General features: G+C 48.3%; 2 protein-coding genes across 2 annotated transcripts in view; one reads left to right on the plus strand and one right to left on the minus strand.

Annotated features, from left to right (window-relative positions):
* The window catches only part of ZBED4 (zinc finger BED-type containing 4), a 36,270-nt gene extending 28,789 nt beyond the window's left edge, over nucleotides 1-7,481 (plus strand). Inside the window, exon 2 of the mRNA XM_034948858.4 lies at nucleotides 729-7,481. Within this exon, the coding sequence (XP_034804749.3) occupies nucleotides 1,058-4,573 (3,516 nt within the window). The 5' untranslated portion in view covers nucleotides 729-1,057 and the 3' untranslated portion in view covers nucleotides 4,574-7,481. The remainder of the gene's footprint in view (nucleotides 1-728) is intronic.
* ALG12 (ALG12 alpha-1,6-mannosyltransferase) overlaps nucleotides 4,962-19,598 on the minus strand; it is a 30,777-nt gene continuing 16,140 nt past the window's right edge. The window contains exon 10 of the mRNA XM_034948862.3: nucleotides 4,962-7,123. Within this exon, the coding sequence (XP_034804753.1) occupies nucleotides 7,090-7,123 (34 nt within the window). The 3' untranslated portion in view covers nucleotides 4,962-7,089. The remainder of the gene's footprint in view (nucleotides 7,124-19,598) is intronic.

The raw sequence follows: 19,598 nt of genomic DNA on the forward strand, positions 1-19,598 counted from the left end.
CTGTTCTCCGTCTTGCCCTGCTGTCTCCTGTCTTTGTAACGCCATGTTCCTTCACTTCCAGCGTTCACCATAGCTGGAATCTCACGGTTCTTGGCTGTCAGGTCCCGTGACTGTCTCCTCTTGGCTGCATTCCAGCACGGCGCAGCATCACTTGGGGACGGGGCATTGAATGGGTGACAGGAGGACGGGCTGGAAGCGGTTTTCACCCACAGGACGCCTTTCCCTTCTCAGATGCAGGAGCCACCGTGGTCCGTTTCCTATTCAGCTTTTCGTCTGGGTTGATGATGTCACACGTTAGCTAGAGTTTTTCAAATTCGTATTTCATGTATCAGGTCTTCTAGCAAGGAAGGATGAATAGATCTCAAGGAATTCAGCTTTGCTGGTTATAGCAGCTGTGAGTACCTCTCATGAACTGTTTGAAGGATGAGGGCATAAATTCTAGATGAGGCAACCTCTTTATACCATTCTAGGTTTTAATTCATGTTCCCCAATCCTTTATTAAGAGGCCACTTGCATTTTTTTTCATGTCTCTATTTTTTGCTTATTTTGCAATTTGGGGGTATTGTCATCCTGTAAACGGATTGCAGGAAGTCAGAGAACAAGTTTTTCGATTCCAGTTTTCCATTATACAGTTTTTTTCTATACATATTTAGGCTGATGGAGCCATGACGGTAGAGGTTAAAATGTGTGATTTAGTTCCATGCTTAATTTTATTTCATCTCTTATAGGTAATGCACAAGGGTCACGTGTATGCTCTCAAGATGATCAGGCAGATCCTGTCCTCAGGACCAGAAGCACGTCTCTGCTGCACACATCGTTGTCTACACCATGAGTATTTAGTAGCAGGACTCTTGGAAAGCAGTGATCTACGCTCTAAGACCATGAGTCACAGATTCTTTTTTTCAGTACTATTTATGATTAGCCATATTTCTAGAAACATCCTGAAAGATGGAATTATGACGAAAAAGTGAAGATAATCTACATTCGGGGGCACAAATGAGCATTTGGATCAGTGTTTTATGAACCTAAGATACAGCCGGAGTAGTTATGGTCAGTCATGGAGAATAACTTGAAAACTTGTCCCAAAGAGGACGGTGATTTCGTTTCTGATAAAATAAAGTTTAAAATAGAAGAGGAAGACGATGATGGAATTCCTCCTGATAGTTTGGAAAGAATGGACTTTAAAAGCGAGCAGGAGGACATGAAGCAGACGGACAGCGGTGGGGAGCGAGCGGGCCTTGGTGGGACGGGTTGCAGCTGCAAGCCCCCGGGGAAGTACTTGTCTGCAGAGAGTGAGGATGACTATGGCGCGCTGTTCTCCCAGTACAGCAGCACCCTATACGACGTGGCCATGGAGGCCGTGACCCAGAGCCTCCTTTCCAGCCGGAACATGAGCTCCAGGAAGAAGTCTCCAGCCTGGAAGCATTTTTTTATCTCTCCCCGAGACAGCACTAAAGCAATATGCATGTACTGTGTGAAGGAGTTCAGCAGAGGCAAAAATGAGAAAGACTTGAGTACCAGTTGTCTCATGAGGCACGTGAGGCGCGCACACCCGACCGTGCTCATTCAGGAAAACGGCAGCGTGTCTGCCGTGTCCTCGTTCCCCTCTCCCTCACTCCTGCTTCCACCGCAGCCCGCGGACGCGGGTGACCTCAGCACCATCCTCTCACCCATCAAACTTGTCCAGAAAGTGGCGTCTAAGATCCCGTCCCCCGATCGAATAACAGAGGAGTCTGTGTCTGTAGTTTCTTCTGAAGAAATCTCCTCTGACATGTCCGTTTCGGAGAAGTGCGGCAGAGAAGAAGCCCTGGTGGGGTCGTCTCCCCACCTCCCTGCTCTCCATTACGATGAACCTGCAGAGAACTTAGCGGAGAAGAGCTTTCCACTTCCAAAGAGCACCTCCGGGTCCAGGAGAAGGTCCGCCGTCTGGAAGCACTTCTACCTGTCGCCACTGGACAGCTCCAAAGCTGTCTGCATTCACTGCATGAACGAGTTCAGCCGGGGGAAGAATGGGAAGGACCTGGGCACGAGCTGCCTCATCAGGCACATGTGGAGGGCACACCGCGCCATCGTGTTGCAGGAGAACGGGGGCACGGGCATCCCGCCGCTGTACTCCGCCCCTCCCACTCTGCTGCCCTCCTTGCTGCCGCCGGAGGGGGAGCTCAGCTCTGTGTCCTCGTCTCCGGTCAAGCCGGTCAGAGAGTCTCCTTCGGCCTCCCCCTCCCCTGACAGGCTGACTGAGGACCTGCAGTCTCACTTGAACCCTGGAGATGGGCTGATGGAAGACGCGGCGGCCTTCTCATCTTCCGATGACGTAGGGGAGGCCTCGGCGTCCTCTCCCGAGAAGCAGCAGGCTGATGGGCTGAGTCCTAGATTGTTTGAATCTGGCGCCATCTTCCAGCAGAATAAAAAGGTCATGAAGAGACTGAAGTCGGAGGTCTGGCATCACTTCTCCCTGGCCTCCATGGACAGCCTCAAGGCCGAGTGTCGGTACTGCGGCTGTGCCATCAGCCGGGGGAAGAAGGGTGATGTGGGCACCAGCTGCCTGATGAGACATCTCTACCGGCGCCATCCAGAAGTTGTCGGGAGCCAGAAGGGCTTCCTGGGTGCGAGTCTGGCAAACTCTCCGTATGCCACTTTGGCCTCTGCAGAAAGTTCCTCTTCCAAATTGACTGACTTGCCAACAGTGGTCACAAAAAACAATCAAGTTATGTTTCCTGTTAATAGCAAAAAGACCTCGAAGCTGTGGAATCATTTTTCTATTTGCTCCGCAGACTCCACAAAAGTCGTGTGCTTGCACTGTGGCCGGACCATCAGCCGGGGGAAGAAGCCGACTAACTTGGGTACCAGCTGTCTTCTGAGACATTTACAGCGGTTCCATAGCAACGTGCTGAAAACTGAGGTCTCGGAGACGGCTCGGCCCTCCTCTCCGGACATCCGGGTGCCGCGGGGCACAGAATTATCAGGCGCTTCCTCTTTTGATGACACCAATGAGAAGTTTTACGATTCTCACCCAGTTGCCAAAAAAATCACAAGTCTCATAGCTGAAATGATTGCACTTGACCTCCAGCCATATTCTTTTGTAGACAATGTTGGCTTTAACAGGCTGCTTGAATACTTGAAACCTCAGTACTCCCTCCCCGCCCCTTCCTACTTCTCCAGGACAGCTATCCCAGGTATGTATGATAATGTGAAGCAGATAATTATGTCCCACCTTAAGGAAGCTGAGAGTGGTGTGATCCACTTCACGTCTGGAATATGGATGAGTAACCAGACCCGCGAGTACCTGACCCTCACGGCCCACTGGGTTTCCTTCGAGTCGTCAGCCCGGCCGCGCTGTGACGACCACCACTGCTCGGCGCTGTTGGACGTGTCGCAGGTGGACTGCGACTACAGTGGCAACAGCATTCAGAAGCAGCTGGAGTGCTGGTGGGAAGCGTGGGTGACCTCCACCGGCCTTCAGGTGGGCATCACCGTCACCGACAACCCCAGCATCGGGAAGACGCTGAGCGAGGGGGAGCACTCGAGCGTGCAGTGCTTCAGCCACACGGTGAACCTGATCGTCAGCGAGGCCATTAAGAGCCAGCGGATGGTGCAGAACCTGCTGAGCCTCGCCCGGAAGATCTGCGAGCGGGTGCACCGGTCGCCCAAGGCGAAGGAGAAACTGGCCGAGCTGCAGAGGGAGCACGCGCTGCCTCAGCATCACCTCCTCCAGGACGTCCCGTCCAAGTGGAGCACGTCCTTCCACATGCTCGAGCGGCTCATTGAGCAGAAAAGGGCCATTAACGAGATGTCCGTCGAGTGTAACTTCCGAGAGCTGATCAGCTGCGACCAGTGGGAGGTCATGCAGTCCGTGTGCCGTGCGCTAAAGCCCTTCGAGGCTGCGAGCCGGGAGATGAGCACGCAGATGTCCACCCTCAGCCAGGTCATCCCCATGGTACACATCCTCAACAGGAAGGTGGAGATGCTCTTCGAGGAGACGATGGGCATCGACACCATGCTGCGCTCTCTGAAGGAGGCCATGGTGAGCCGCCTGTCTGCCACCCTCCACGACCCGCGGTACGTCTTCGCCACGCTGCTGGATCCTCGCTACAAGGCCTCCCTGTTTACGGAGGAGGAGGCGGAGCAGTACAAACAGGATTTAATCAGGGAACTCGAACTCATGAATTCTACCTCAGAGGACGTGGCTGCCTCCCACAGGTGTGATGCTGGCTCCCCGTCGAAAGACTCTGCCGCAGAGGAGAACCTGTGGTCACTTGTGGCCAAAGTGAAGAAGAAAGACCCAAGAGAAAAGCTGCCTGAGGCCATGGTGCTTGCGTATCTGGAGGAGGAGGTGCTTGAACACAGCTGTGACCCGCTCACCTACTGGAACCTGAAGAAGGCGTCCTGGCCGGGGCTGTCCGCGCTGGCCGTCAGATTTTTGGGCTGCCCCCCAAGCATCGTCCCTTCAGAAAAGCTGTTCAACACACCCACTGAGAACGGTAGCCTTGGCCAATCCAGGCTCATGATGGAACATTTTGAAAAACTTATCTTTTTGAAAGTGAATCTTCCCTTAATATACTTTCAGTATTGAAACTCACGACGGCACCACTAGGCCAGAGGCGTGGCTGCCCCAGCGTTAGCAGCCTGTACCAGGTCTGTGACCCACTCTGCCCACGGCTGTGCACGACATCAGACCAGGCACTCTCAGGGCCGCTCTCCAGCTCACCACAGTGTCTCCACGTGCCTTACCCCTTGTCCTTCAGGCCAAGTTTCGCGGGGTGTTTTATTAAGACGTCCACTAGAAATAGCGTGTCCTGTCAACTATGAAATATGGTGACTAGATTTTAATTCATAACTGAAAAGTTTTTTAAAGTTTTGGGTTAGTAATTTGTTTTACTAGAATGACAAAGAAGATGTAAACCATTTTATTCTGTAGGCTTTTTACTCAATTATGTACAAACCACAAATCAGGTACTGTATTTTAGTGAAGCATTGCTTTAATTGCAACAGAATAGCTTTTGTGGCTATCAAATGAAATCTGTAAATAGGAGGTGGAGGGCAAGCCATCCTGACTGAGCAGTTTTTAACCGCAGGTTCTAAAGTGTCCCGCGGAGTACAGATAATATTCTGGAAGGTAACTGTTTACTACGACAGAGACGTGGCATTTGGAAACGAAACTTAGATGTTTCATGGAGCTTATTTTGAGAACTTTCCCATTTCAGGTTTCTGCATTCAGGCTTTACATGGTCAGTTAACTCAGAGATACCCCAGCTATTTATCATCAGCTCCTCTGAAATGTGATCCCTTTGTAACTGTGCTCATCACTTCGCCAGTGCGTTCAATGACACGCTGATGGCAGGTGGTCCCTGCTGAAACCCCCACGCCTCCGCTTCAGCATCTCCACGCTCTGAAGCTGTCTTTCGAAATGTGTGCACTGACCCCCTTGTTTGATCAAATTTGTGTAAAATTTTTTTAGAAGAGATGGCTTATTAACAGGGAAGAAGCTTGTTATATTCCAGTTGTAAGAATAGCCTTAGTGTTTAGATTTTTTTATGATAGGGAAGATGCGGCCATCACTGGGATATTTTCGAATCCCAAGGACATCAGAGTGAAGTATCAGTTGTCAGATGATTTTAAAAGTTATGTCTTCAGAGAAAAAAAGATTAATTTTCTCATTTTAAACCAATTAAATATCCTGAGTGAGACAAATCACTCATTTGCCTACAACCTTTTAGAAAAGTTGTTGTTTTGTTGAAATACTGTACCTACGCTTAATCTAAATTTGCATTGACTATGTTTTAGTGTATTTATAAATGGTGAACCCAGTTTCTGAAATTAAACTTTTTATTTGCAATTTTCTAGTGCTGGCAGACACTGGCTTTTTATTTTTAGGATAAGAAAACAGGCATATTCTTTGTGGTCCATTATCTAGAGCCCATACTTGGGCAGCATTTGAAATTTCACCTTAACCCCAGACAGGGCTCCGGGGAAGTGGAGATGTAATTCTTACAACAACAGTTCTGATCATGGCCATGGTGATGACTTTCCAGGTCTCATGTTCAAGTGGTGCCAGAATGCAGGAGCCGGTGGGCAGCCCTGAGGGGTTGCCTTGGCCGCAGCCTCTGTGCACGCTCTTCCTGGTGACCTCTTACCCGGTAGCTGTGTGCTTGTTCCCGTGAGAACAGCCTGCTTCCAGAGTGCCCAGGAGGGCTGGTCAGGGACAGTGCCCGTGAGGCTGCAGAGGAGGTGGGGTCCATGGCCCACCCATCTCTCCCTCGCCAGCAGCCCTGGCCAGTGTTATCCTGGTGTAGAAAGGCTTGCGCACAGGATAGGAGGGAGCCACAGTTCTTGCTTAGCTGTGCTCACGACCAGCTTGCAGTCCTGTGTTTCTTAAGATTGTATTTGGAATGGTAATATCCTTAGAATTTTGGGATATTGAGCTTCATGGATTTTCTCTCCAAAACAAGCCAGCACAACTAACTGTAGCAGAATTGTATCCACTCATTCATTCAACTGAGATGAAGTGCCCTCCCTTTTCCAGGGCCTGGGCTAGTTCCTGGAATGCAACAGAGATTTCCGTGGACACAGTCTGTAGTCTCACAGAGCATATAGTCTAGTCCACGATTGGCAAGCTGCAACCACAGACCCAGTCCGGCACTCTGCCCATTTTTCTAAGTGAAATTTTCTTGGAATACAGTCACAGCTGTTTTTTTTTAACATGTTGTCTTGGCTACTTTCAGGCTGCAACGGGAGAATTGAATAGTTGTGACAGAGACCACAGGCCCACTGAAAGGGACAAACAGGGCTGAAAATACTCACTGTTTGGCCCTTTCCAGAACAGCAAGTTTGCTGGCCCTTGAGCTAGCCTGCCTTTATGGTTTTTTTGTTTGTTTGTTTTTTTAAGCTTTCAGCTTCATGCTGCTGTATTTTTAGTTGAAGTGTTCTGAGTAACAGTCAGTGTATAAAAGGGGATTGCAGAAAAAAATGAGGGCTTGCTTTACTCAACAGAAAATGTGGCCCTTCCTGAATGACACTAGGAGAGTCATTTTATCTCGTACATTCCCTTCATTTCGTTGGTGGACATTTGTTGAAACCGGCACTCAATGGTCAAACCGTCTGTGCCCTCCAGTTGCTGACAGTCCTGCAGGAAGATGGACAAGAGGCCCAGTGCTGACAGTCACACGACTCTCACTACTTGAATGAGGGGACTGTGGGTGCAACTAGAAAATATGTTGATTCTTAGCCATTCCCACCTTGCCTCTCCGTTCAGAACCCCAGCTGCGAGCTGTTTGTTTCCCTGCCTGGAAATGATGTTTTAGGCAGGTTCCTTAATTTCTCAGGTCTGTCTCAGATAATAAAAAGCTCTTTGTATGAGCCTCAGAACTGTCTCTTCAGTGAATGAAATTACCAGTCATTATACGAAGGGACTTTAAAAATTTTGTGGAAATATTGAAGTAAAAGATGATAAAAAAATAAAAACTTTATTTCTTGGCTGGGCACAGTGGCTTATGTTTGTAATCCCAGTACTTTGGGAGGCTGAGGTGGGAGGACTGCTTGAGGCCAGGAGTTCAAGAAATTAGCCAGGTTTGGTAGTGCATGCCTGTAGTCCCAGCTACTTGGGAGGCAGAGGGAGGAGGATTACTTGAGCCCAGGAGTTTGAGGTTGCAGTGAGCTGTGATCACACCACTGCACTCTAGCCTGGACAACAGAGCAAGATCCTCTCTCTTAAAACCACCAACAATGACAACAACAAAACAACATTTTTATTTCTCAGTGTAAGCTCCATCAAGGTCAAGATACTTTTGTAAGCTGTGACACCAGCCATTTAGTCCACCTCTAAAGAACTGCGGGCTCTGGGAATTTAACCATGTCAATGCAGCCTTTTTAACATTATTAACGGAAGAAAAAAATGAGTGCTTTTAAAGATTTTTTAAAATGAGGAAACAAAGTCAGAAGGAGCAAAATCGGGACTGTAAGGTGGATGCCTAATGATTTCCCAACAAAACTCTTGAAGAATTGCCCTTATTTGATGAGAAGAATGAGCCAGGAGCATTGTCATCGTGGAGAAAGACAGTGGTGAGGCTTTCCTGGGTGTGTTTTTGCTAAAGCTTCGGCTAACTTTCTCAAAACACTCTCATAATAAGATGTTATTGTGGCCAGATGCGGTGGCTCACGCCTGTAATCCCAGCACTTTGGGAGGCTGAGGTGGGCGGATCACGAGGTCAGGAAATCGAGACCATCCTGGCTAACATGGTGAAACCCCATCCCGTCTCCACTAAAAATACAAAAAATTAGCTGGGCGTGGTGGCAGGCACCTCTAGTCCCAGCTACTCCAGCTACTCGGAAGGCTGAGGCAAGAGAATGGCGTGAACCTGGGAGGCAGAGCTTGCAGCTAGCTGAGATTGTCCCACTGCACTCCAGCCTGGGCGACAGAGCGAGACTCCATCTCAAAAAAAAAAAAAAATGTTCTTTGGCCCTCCAGAAAGTCAACAAGCAAAATGCATTGAGCATCCCAAGAAACTGTTGCCATGACCTTACTTTGACTTGTCCACATTTGCCTTGACTAGGCCACTTCTACCTCTTGGTAGCCATTGCTTTGATTGTGGTTTGTCTTCAGGATGGTACTGGTAAAGCCCTGTTCCATCTCCTGTTATAATTCAAGGAAATGCTTCAGGGTCTTGATGCCACTTGTTTAAAATTTCCATTGAAAGCTCTGCTCTTGTCTGCAGCTGATCTGGGCACAACGGTTTTGGCACCCATCGAGTGCAAAGCTTGCTCAACTTCAATTTTGAACCAGTTGAGATGTCTGTGGTCTTGGCTATTGTTCTGTTAATCGTCAGTCCTCTTTAATCAGAGCATGAACAAGATCAATATTTTCCTTGCAAATTGATGTGGATGGTCTGCCACTGTGGTCTTCATCTCCAATGTTGTCTTGATCCTTCTTAAAACGAGGTATCTATGTGTATACTGCTGACTTCTTTAGGGCACTGTCCTCATACACTTTTTGTAAAGCATCATGATTTTCACCATTCTTCCACCCAAGGTTCACTATAGACTTGATGCTTGTTTTTGCTTCAGTTTTTGCAGAATTCATGTTCTGCTAGGAGCCCTTTTCAAACTGATTCTTACTGCCTCAAACTAGATCTATTCAGGCATGTTCTAACAAGTTAGTATGAGTTTATTTTGGAGCAAAAGAATTTTGAAATGCATGCATAGTTTTGTCATAATATGCATTTTCCATGAACTTTTTGAAGACCACTCCTGCAATAATAAAACATTGAACTTCATTTAAAGCTAAAATTCCCTTCTCTTCCACTTCTGACTATGAGGCAGCAACTGCTATCAGACCAAACCTTTCCCAAGAACTATCAAGGCCATATAAAATATATTTTTAAAAAGAGCTTTTTGCATCCTGGCTAAAACAGTGAAACCCCGTCTCTACTAAAAATACAAAAAATTAGCCGGGTGTGGTGGCGGGCGTCTGTAGTCCCAGCTACTCTGGAGGCTGAGGCAGGAGAATGGCGTGAACCCGGGAGGCAGAGGTTGTAGTAAGCCGAGATCGTGCCACTGCACTCCAGCCTGGGCGACAGAGCGAGACTCTGTCTCAAAAAAAAAAAACAAAAAAAAACAAACAAAAAAAACTTTTTGAAGACATCAGAGAGTAATTAAGACAGCCAGGATTTGAGGAAACAAAATCCTAGTAAGATGAGACTTGCATAAAGGTGAGTCCTGTATTCACATTTTTTCCTGTTGGGCCATTTGCTGGTGTCCTGCCCTAAGGCCTGACAGAAGGTGGCAACCAGAGCTGGCGTGGTGTCACTGGGCTGGGAGACCGGCAGCAACACACAAGCTGTCATGTTGGCCAGGATGCCAGGAGCCTCAGAGAAGTGGCCCAATTCCCAGTGTGCAGCTTCCCCTGCAGCAGGTGCCTATTCCTGGTTGCTGCTTGTGCTCGAGGCAAGAGGCTTGGAAACCCAAATATAGCAGCAAAAGGCTGGAAAGCTGAGACATCTTTGGGCAAGGGAGACAAAACTTGGGACTTCAGTGCCTGCCATTGAGAAAACTCTGAGGTTTCCAGGTGAGACCCCTGAAGGGCAAACTGGAGAGGGACCAACCCTCACCAAGTCTGGACATGGCTTGAGCCATCTCAGCCTTGATTGCATCAGGGCGATCTGCCTCACCTTTCTGCTAGAGGAAAACTAAATTTTCTTTCAATGAAAACATCAGAGCTCCTGTAACTTTACAGATAAACAGTTTGACTCTCATTAAAAAATTATGAGACACACTGAAAAAAAGGACTAAGTGACTGAAAAGAGAATCATAAGACAATAGAAATAGTCTCACACGTGATCCAAATACTGGAGTTTTCAGACACGGACTTTATGATTTATACATTCAATAATATGGATGAGAAGGTGGAGAATGCCACCTGAGAGAATCTGTAAACGTGCTAATGCTGAAAAACACAACGATGAATGAAGAATTCCCTAGATGTAGTTAGTACCAAATTAGGCTTATAGATGAAAGGATTACTGAATTGGAAGACAAGCCAGTAGAAAACATTCATATTGAAGTACAGAGAGATGAAAAGTGCCTGAGAGAGACAGCGCAAGGGAAAAGACTAGCACACAGCTGCCGGGAGTCCCAGAAGAAGAGAGAGAAGGGGTGGAGGGCCATTTGGATGAGATCACAGCTGAGGACTTTCCAGAACTGTTGGGACATCAGCCATAGGTGTCAATATCTTTGAACCCCAATGAGGATAAATTGAAAATAACAACCTGCACCTAGGCACATCATGGCAAAGTGCTGAAACCCAAAGAGAAAGAGACAACCTTAAGCAGAGGGAGGGAGGAGAGACACTTTTACCTTCAGAGGAGCAATAAAGCTGGCAGCTGACTCTCTAAAACAAATAGTTGGAATGGTGGAGTGGCTTTTTTTAAATGCTGAAAGGAAATAATTACCAATCTAGATTTATATACCCAGTGAGAAGATTCCTCAAAAGTGAGGATGAACTTAAGTTTTTGGACAAAACAAAAAATTGCAGAAATTTGTCACCAGCCAACCAGCCCTAAAATATATCCTGGAGGGAATTCTCCAGGTGGACACTTGGTGTGGGAAGGAACAAGGAATACTCCTGAAAGGAGCAGAAACGGGAAAGCTAAATAAATAATAGAGTGCCTAAAACTATCTCTTAGAGTTCAAAATACAGGTAGACTTAAGATACATGGACAGTAAGGACAAAAGGTGGGAGGGAAATAAAGGATTGCACCATCCTGCAAGGGGTGAAAGTATGGATTTCAAGTAGATTCTGGGCCAGGTGCAGTGGCTCACACCTGTAATCCCAGCACTTTGGGAGGCCAAGGCAGGCGGATCACCTGAGGTCAGGAATTTGAGACCAGCCTGGCCAACATGATGAAACCCCGTCTTTACTAAAAAAACAAAAAATTAACTGGGCCTGGTGACGCATGCCTGTAATCCCAGCTACTCGGGAGGTTGAGGCACGAGAATTGCTTGAACCCAGGAGGCGGAGGTTGCAGTGAGCCGAGATGGCACCACTGCATCCTAGCCTGGGCGACAGAGCAAGACTTCATCTCAAAAAAAATAATAAAGTAGATTCTGACATCAGACGTGATCTCTAGGGTAACCGCTAAAAGCAATAAACATGTTGATGAAACTGGACTAATACCTACTTTCACTAATCCCAAAGAAGGTAAGAAAGGAAAAATAACCAGATGGGACACATAGGAAACAGAGGCAAATGGTAGCTTTAAACCAAATGTGTCAGCAAGCATATTAAATGTAAGTGGAATGCAAACTCCAATTAAGTGTGTTAGATTGGATAGACAAAACCCAGCTATGTTCATTCACAGGCTTCACATATCAAGTCCAAGGATGCAGAGTGAATGCGAGAGGCCAGAAGCCAGGGCACCACCCACACATCTGCTACAGCTGTTTACATCTGACAGCACGGCCTCAGGCAGGAGGACTCATTAGAGATGGAGGGACAGCTCAGTGACCAAGTGGTGAGGTTAATGGGATGACACAACAATGCTAAACATAAAAGCACCAAAGAACACAACTCCAAAATGTGACTGGAACAGAAAGAACTAAGAGGAGAAATAGACAATCACAGTGAGAGATCTGAACACTTGCCTCAGCAGCAAATAAAGTGAGTGTTGTTCCAGAATGTGTCCTGACTGACCACTCCCTCTGGCCCCAGTGACCATCCTGCTGGACGGCCGTCTCCTCCCTGGTTGAGCAGCCTTGAGCAAGGGTAGCAGTGGGCAGTGTGTGGAGGCCAGAGGCCTCTCACGTCCACCCACCCCAAAGGCACTGCCCTGGGGGACAGCTGAGTGAGGAGAGAGGGAGACACCCTTGAAGCAGGGAGGGGAGAGTTGGAGGGAGTCACGTGTGGGAGTGAAGCCCAGGAGGAGGAGGAGGGGCAGGAGCATTGCCGCTGGGGGCAGACAGGCTGATGGAGGGAGAGGGGAGGCTCTGAGCCCCAGGTGACACCATGCTGTACACATTGCTTTACAGCCCATCTTTCTATGTTAGTAAACCCACTTCATTATTTTATAGGGCTCTGTGGCTGTATTCAGTATTTTATCACCATAAAAATTCTCATTGGAGCTTCTGAGTTGAGAGGCAGAGGCATTTGCAGGGGTAAGTCTTCCCATCCTCCTGCTCTAACATCCACTCGCTTCATTCTAGTCGTTTCTCGTTAGGGTCCTTTGTAGGGATTTTGTAATTTTGGTTGGATTTGTGAGAGGGAATTTTATTCTGCTTCATTTTAAAAGTGGGTCAGGTGTGGTGGCTCACACCTGGGATCCCAGCACTTTGGGAGGCCGAGGTGGGTGGATCACCTGAGGTCAGGAGTTCGAGACCAGCCTGGCCAACGTGGTGAAACCCCAGCTCTACTAAAAATACAAAAATTAGCCAGGTGTGGTGGTGCACACCTGTGGTCCCGGCTACTCAGGAGGCTGAAGCAGGAGAATCACTTGAACCTGGGAGGCAGTGGTTGCAGTGAGCTGAGGTCGCACCATTGCACTCCAGCCTGGACAACAGAGCGAGACTCCATCTCAAAAATAAAAAAAAACAGTGGTGCTGTAAGGAGAGTTTGTATCCTTGAGGGAAGACCATTTATGTTTACTTACGGCTTTACAATTAACATTTAGTTTATTGAGGTTACTAATTAAAATACTAGGTTTTCTTTAAACATTTAAAGAATTGCCTTCTACTTATAAATGAGTGGATTTTAATTGAGTAGGACCAGTCACTCTAAAGGAGTCTTGATTAATATTTGATCAGCTGCAGTTAAATGAGATTAGATTCACTCAGCCATCAGTCCACTTGGCAGTCTTGGTTGCGTTCTGGGAAGGGCAAATGCTGGGTCTCCTGTGAGCAGCCCCTCTGCTCAGCACTGTGCCCCAGGGAAGGGCCCGTGTCCCTGCTGGGTCTCCGCCCACCATCTCTTCCCAGTGAGCTGGTCCTGATGTCCATGTCAGCCTTTCAGTGACTGTTGCTGCACCTTCCTGCACAGTCTGTTAACAGACCAGAGGAAACCCACTGGTGTGGCTCAATAATTCTAAATATGCACGTGTCTCTTGCATGAGACTTCTGGGGTGCTGACAACAGGGCTCTGGACCTCAGTTTTCACCTAGGCGTCATCCTTATGCTCAGGAACGTCTGTGGCTAAATCTCTCCCTGTGAGATGCTCTTTTCCTTCAGGAAATAAAGGTTTTTCCAGAAGCATCCCAGCAGACCTTGTTCGGCTGGAGTGGGTCCTGGGGGACCTCTCCAGTATCCTCCTATGGAGGTGGGTGAGGGAGGAGAGGCCACATGGCCACCTGCCCCCAGCCTCTGCCATGTCCATGGTCCCAAGGCCATGTGAGCCCTCATGCAGGCCCAGGTCCTGGTCCCCTGCTCCTCTCTGGCGTGGTCCAGCCCATTGTCTCTCCGCCACAGCACCCTCAGTCTCACAGCATCAGTGAAGTCTTAATATCTTTTCTCTTTTCCTGTCAACATTTACCTTGGTACTTTGTCCTCTTAATTTTATTTATTATTTTTTATTTATTTTGAGATGAAGTCTTGGTTTGTTGCCCAGGCTGGAGTACAATGGCGTGATCTCAGCTCACTGCAACCTCTGCCTCCCAGGTTCAAGCAATCCTCCTGCTTCAGCCTCCCCAGTAGCTGGGATTACAGGTGCCTGCCACCACGCCTGGCTAATTTTTGTATATTTTTTTTTAGTAGAGACGGGGTTTCGCCATGTTTGCCAGGCTGGTCTTGAACTCCTGACCTCAGCTGATCCACCCACCTTGGCCTCCCAAAGTGCTGGGATCCCAGGCGTGAGCCACCACACCTGGCCCACTTTTAAAATGAAGCAGAATAAAATTCCCAGTCAAAAAAAAAAAAAAAATGCTCCACCTGCTTATCCTATCCTCCCTGCCAACCCCGGTCTTTTTTGTCTCCATAATTTTTCCTTTTCTAAAATATCAAATAGTTGGACTCATACAGTATGTAGCCTTTTCAGACTGGCTTCATTCACTTAGTAATATGCATTTAAGATTCCCTCATGTCTTTCCATGGGCTAGTCATTCACTTATTTTTAGCACTGAATAACAGACATGCCACAGTTTATCCATTCACCTACTGAAGGGCATCTTGGTTGCTTTCAAGGTTTGGCGATTATGAATACAGCTGCTATGAATATCCTTGTACGAGCTTTTGTGTGGACGTAAGTTTTCAACTCCCTTGAGTAGATACTGAGGAGCTTGATTGCTGGATCACAGGGTAAGAGTATGCTGTTCTGTACGAAGCTGCCAAACTGTCTTCCAAAGCAGCAACACTGGTTTGCATTCACGCCAGCAATGAATGAGTTCCTGTTGCTCCACATCCGCACCAGCACTTGGCATTATCCATTTTGGATTTTGGCCATCCTAACAAGTGCGTAGTGGTGTCTCATTTTTGTTTTAATTTGCAATTCCCTAATGACCATATAATGAGGAGCATTTTTGTATATGCTCAATTGCCATCTGCGTATCTTCTTTGGTGAGGGGTCTATTCAGATCTTTTGCCCATGTTTTCTTTTTTTTTTTTTTTGAGATGGAGTCTTGCTCTGTCGCCCAGGCTGCTGTGCTGTGGTGCAGTCTTGGCTCACTGCATGGGTTCACGCCATTCTCTTGCCTCAGCCTCCCAAGTAGCTGGGACAACAGGTGCCCACCACCACGCCCGGATAATTTTTTTGTATTTTTTTTTAGTAGAGACGTGGTTTCACCATGTTAGCCAGGATGGTCTCAACCTCCTGACCTCGTGATCTGCCCGTCTTGGCCTCCTATAGTGCTAGGATTACAGGCGTGAGCCACCATGTCTGGCCTCAATCACATTGTTTTCTTATTTTTGAGTTTTAAGAGTTCTTTGTATATATTGGATACCAGTTCTTTTTTTCTTTTGTGAGACAGGGTCTCACTCTGTTGCCCAGCCTTGACCTCCTGGGCTCAAGCGATCCCTCCTGCCTCAGCCTCCCAAGTAGCTGGGACTACAGGCATACACCATCACACCTGAATAAATTTTTTGTTGTTGTTTTTTGTAGGGACGGAGTATCACTATATCACCCAGGTTGATTTTAGAACTCCTAGGCTCAAGCGATCCTCCTTCCTCAGCCTCCCAAAGTACTGGGATCACAGGCGTGAGCCACCGCACCTGACCCAGTTCTTTATCAGATATGTCTTCACAAGTATCAAATATTTTCTCCCAGTTTGTGGTTTGTCTTCTTATTCTCTTGAGTGATTTTTTTTCTTTTTTTTTTGAGATGGAGTTTTGCTTGTCGCCCAGGCTGGAGTGCAGTGACACGATCTCGGCTCACTGCAACCTCTGCCTCCCAGGTTCAAGTGACTCTCCTGCCTCAGACTCCCAAGTACCTGGGATTACAGGTGCCCGCCACCATGCCCGGCTAATTTTTGTATTTTTAGTAGAGACGGGGTTTCACCATGTTGGCCAGGCTGATCTTGAACTCCTGAACTCAGGTGATCCACTGCCTCGGCCTCCCCAAAGTGCTGGGATTACAGGTGTAAGCCACCACACCCGGCCGAGTGAATTGATTTTTGAGAAAAGTGCACAGGCAATTCAGTGGTGAAAAGACAGTATTTTCTTTCTCTTTCTTTTCTTAAGAGATAGGGGTCTCTCTCCATCACTCAGGCTGGAGCACAGTGGTGCAATCACAGCTCACTGCAGCCTCAACCTCCTGGGCTCAAGGGTTCCTCCTGCCTCAGCCTCTCTAGTAGCTGGAACTACAGGCGTGCACCACTGAGGATAATGTTTTCAACAAATGGGGCTAGAATAAGTGGATATTCATAGACAAAAAAAAAAAAAAATTGATCCATACCTCACACCATGTTAAAAAATTAACCCCAGCCAGGCACAGTGGCTCACACCTGTAATTCCAGCACTTTGGAAGGCCAAGGCAAGCGGATTACTTGAGCCCAGGAGTTTGAGACTAGCCTAGGCAACACAGTGAGACCCCATTTCTACAAAAAATACCAAAAAATTAGCATATGAAAAGACATTCAACTTCACTCATAAGAAAAATGATGCAGGCCGGGCACAGTGGTTCACACCTGTAGTCCCAGCATTTTAGGTGGGAGGCCGAGGCGAGTGGATCACTCAGTCAGGAGTTCGAGACCAGCCTGGCCAACATGGTGAAACCCCGTCTCTACTAAAAATACAAAAAAATTAGCCGGGCATGGTGGCGTGCACCTGTAGTCCCAGCTACTTGGGAGGCTGAGGCAGGAGAATCACTCGAGCCTGGGAGGCGGAGGTTGCAGTGAGCCGAGATCGCGCCACTGCACTCCAGCCTGGGTGACAAAGTGAGACTCCATCTCAAAAAAAAAGAAAATGATTGAAACGACACTGAACCATCACTCACCCCTCAGACTGGCCAATTAAAAAGGCTTGGCTCTGTGGGGTTGCAAAATGGGACCACCCTGTGGAGGGAACCTGGCAATACCCAATGCAACCAATGCGCAATCACCCCGCAGCCCAGCACTACCACACCTAGGAATTCACCCTGAAGACACACATCAAACAATATGAAAGTACAAACGCACTCAGTTATTCATGGCAGGGTTATCTGAATTTACAAAATATTGGAAATAACCTAACTGACCACAGAGAGGACAGCAGCTGAGGAAACTGCGGCTTATCACGTGGTAGAGTGCCAGCCAGTGAGAAATCCTTGCATCGACACCATGGTTTCCAGGAGAGAGTGTTATGTGAAAAAAACGGTGGCTGGAAGCTCATGCCTGGCATCCCAGCACTTTAGGAGGCCAAGGCAGGAGGATTGCTTGAAGCCTGGAGTTCAAGACCATCCTGGGCAACACAGCGAGACCCCATCTCTTCAAGAAAAATTTTTTAAAAATTAGCTGGGCTTGGTGGCACACACCTGTAGTCCCAGCTACTTGGGAGGCTGAGATGGGAGGAAGGCTTAAGCCCAGGAGATGGAGGCTACAGTGAGCTATGTTTGCAACACTGTACTCCAGCTTGGGTGACAGAGCAAGACCCTGTCTCTAAAACAAAACAAGCCAAAGTGCAAAAGAGCCTACAAAGAATGCTCCGTCTAGGAAAGAGGGGAATATATGTGTATATGTTTATCTTTACAAAATTAAACACACGGGAGATAAACCAGGAGACAATTATGCTCATTACCAAAAAGCGAGGAGGAGGTACAGGAGGGAGTGGCTCCCTGCATCTGTCTTCAGGGGCAGTTTTGACATCTGGAAGGATGGTCACACTCTACAAACCTAACAGGATGGGGGTGTGGGGTATGGTGGGAGGCACAAGACTGAAAGCAAACGGAAAGGATGAACCCAGCTGTATTTCCAATGAAGGCACCACTACACTGACGGTGGAGAAGCCGACCCAAGGAACTCATGAGCACAGTGCTTGACGGCACCCGCAGTTGTGGGCAGGGAGTGAACTGCAAACAATCCCGACCTCTTCATGGTGGGTTTGTTTTTGCAATCCTGTGGCAAAGCTGCACTGGAGCTCTCGAGCAGGCGTGCACTGGACTCCCTAGCAGATGCGTGAGGATGCTGCTGTTGCTGGGGGCCAGGGTCCTCAGGGTGGAGATGGGGGGTGGGGGAGAACCGTGCAAGGTGGGACGGAATCCAGGCACGGTTCTGTGCTGTTTCAGATCTGTACACGCATATTACATATGTACGTGTGCGTCTGCACGCAGCAGGCCTGTCCTCCCTAGCCTGTCCACAGAAAGGGCCTAAAGCTCAGGCACCCCGTGGCATCGAGCACACCTCGTGTCTAGATCCTGGTCTCTAACGCTGTTCCCCACCAAAGGGAGCCAAGACCCACAGAGCAATGGCCGAGGCCAGAGGCCCAAGAGGACGCCCTGCCATGCCTGGTCATGAGGAGGTGCTCGAAGGAGAGGCACGGCGCACAGGCAGAGCATGGCAGGCTTCCCACCAGCAAATCTCGTACACTTTGAACACCAGGATAATTAAAGACAGGAGTGACTCACAGACCACTGAAGTCGGGAGGCAATCCACATGTGGCCAGCGATAAAAGAGAACAAATGAGCGTGGATAACCAGTGAATACCTGAGACACACAGGTGGATGGATCGGGGAGGGAGCCCATGTCTGTGGATGCTGGGGCCAGGAAGCCTGCTCTCCAGCCCTCACCATCTGGCCTCTGTGGGAGTCAGGAAGTGTCTGCACAGATGTTTGCCAGATGCAATGGGAAAACCAGGAGGCATCAGGTGGAGAGGCAGCTCCAGGGCACCTGGGCAACAGCCACAAGCTCTCAAAGAGCACAGGAAGAAATCATGTCTTTATGCACACGTGTGTGCATGTGTGGTATGTATGCATGGTGTGTGCACGTGTACATGATTGCATTGTGTGGTGTGTATGCATGGTGTGTGCACGTGTGCATGATTGCATTGTGTGGTGTGTATGCATGGTGTGTGCACCTGTGCATTGTGTGTGTGCATGCGTGGTGGGTATGTATGGTGTGTGCACGTGTGATTCTGCATGCATGGTGTGTATGCATGGTGTGTGCATCTGTGCATTGTGTGTGGATGCATGTGTGGTGTGTATGCATGGTGTGCACATGCATTGTGCATGCGTGGTGTATGCATGGTGTGTGCACGTGTGCACTGTGTGGTGTGTATGCATGGTGTGTGCACGTGTGCATTGTGTGTGTATGCATGGTGTGTGCACGTGTGCACTGTGTGGTGTATGCATGGTGTGTGCACGTGTGCACTGTGTGGTGTGTATGCATGGTGTGTGCACGTGTGCACTGTGTGTGGTGTGTATGCATGGTGTGTGCACGTGTGCACTGGTGTGTGCATGGTGTGTGCACGTGTGCACTGTGTGTGGTGTGTATGCATGGTGTGCACGTGTGCACTGTGGTGTGTATGCATGGTGTGCACGTGTGCACTGTGTGGCGTGTATGCATGGTGTGTGCACGTGTGCACTGTGTGTGGTGTGTATGCATGGTGTGTGCACGTGTGCACTGGTGTGTATGCATGGTGTGTGCACGTGTGCACTGTGTGTGGTGTGTATGCATGGTGTGTGCATGTGTGCACTGTGGTGTGTATGCATGGTGTGT

Source organism: Pan paniscus, chromosome 23, assembly GCF_029289425.2.
Source record: "Pan paniscus chromosome 23, NHGRI_mPanPan1-v2.0_pri, whole genome shotgun sequence".
NCBI lineage: Eukaryota > Metazoa > Chordata > Mammalia > Primates > Hominidae > Pan > Pan paniscus.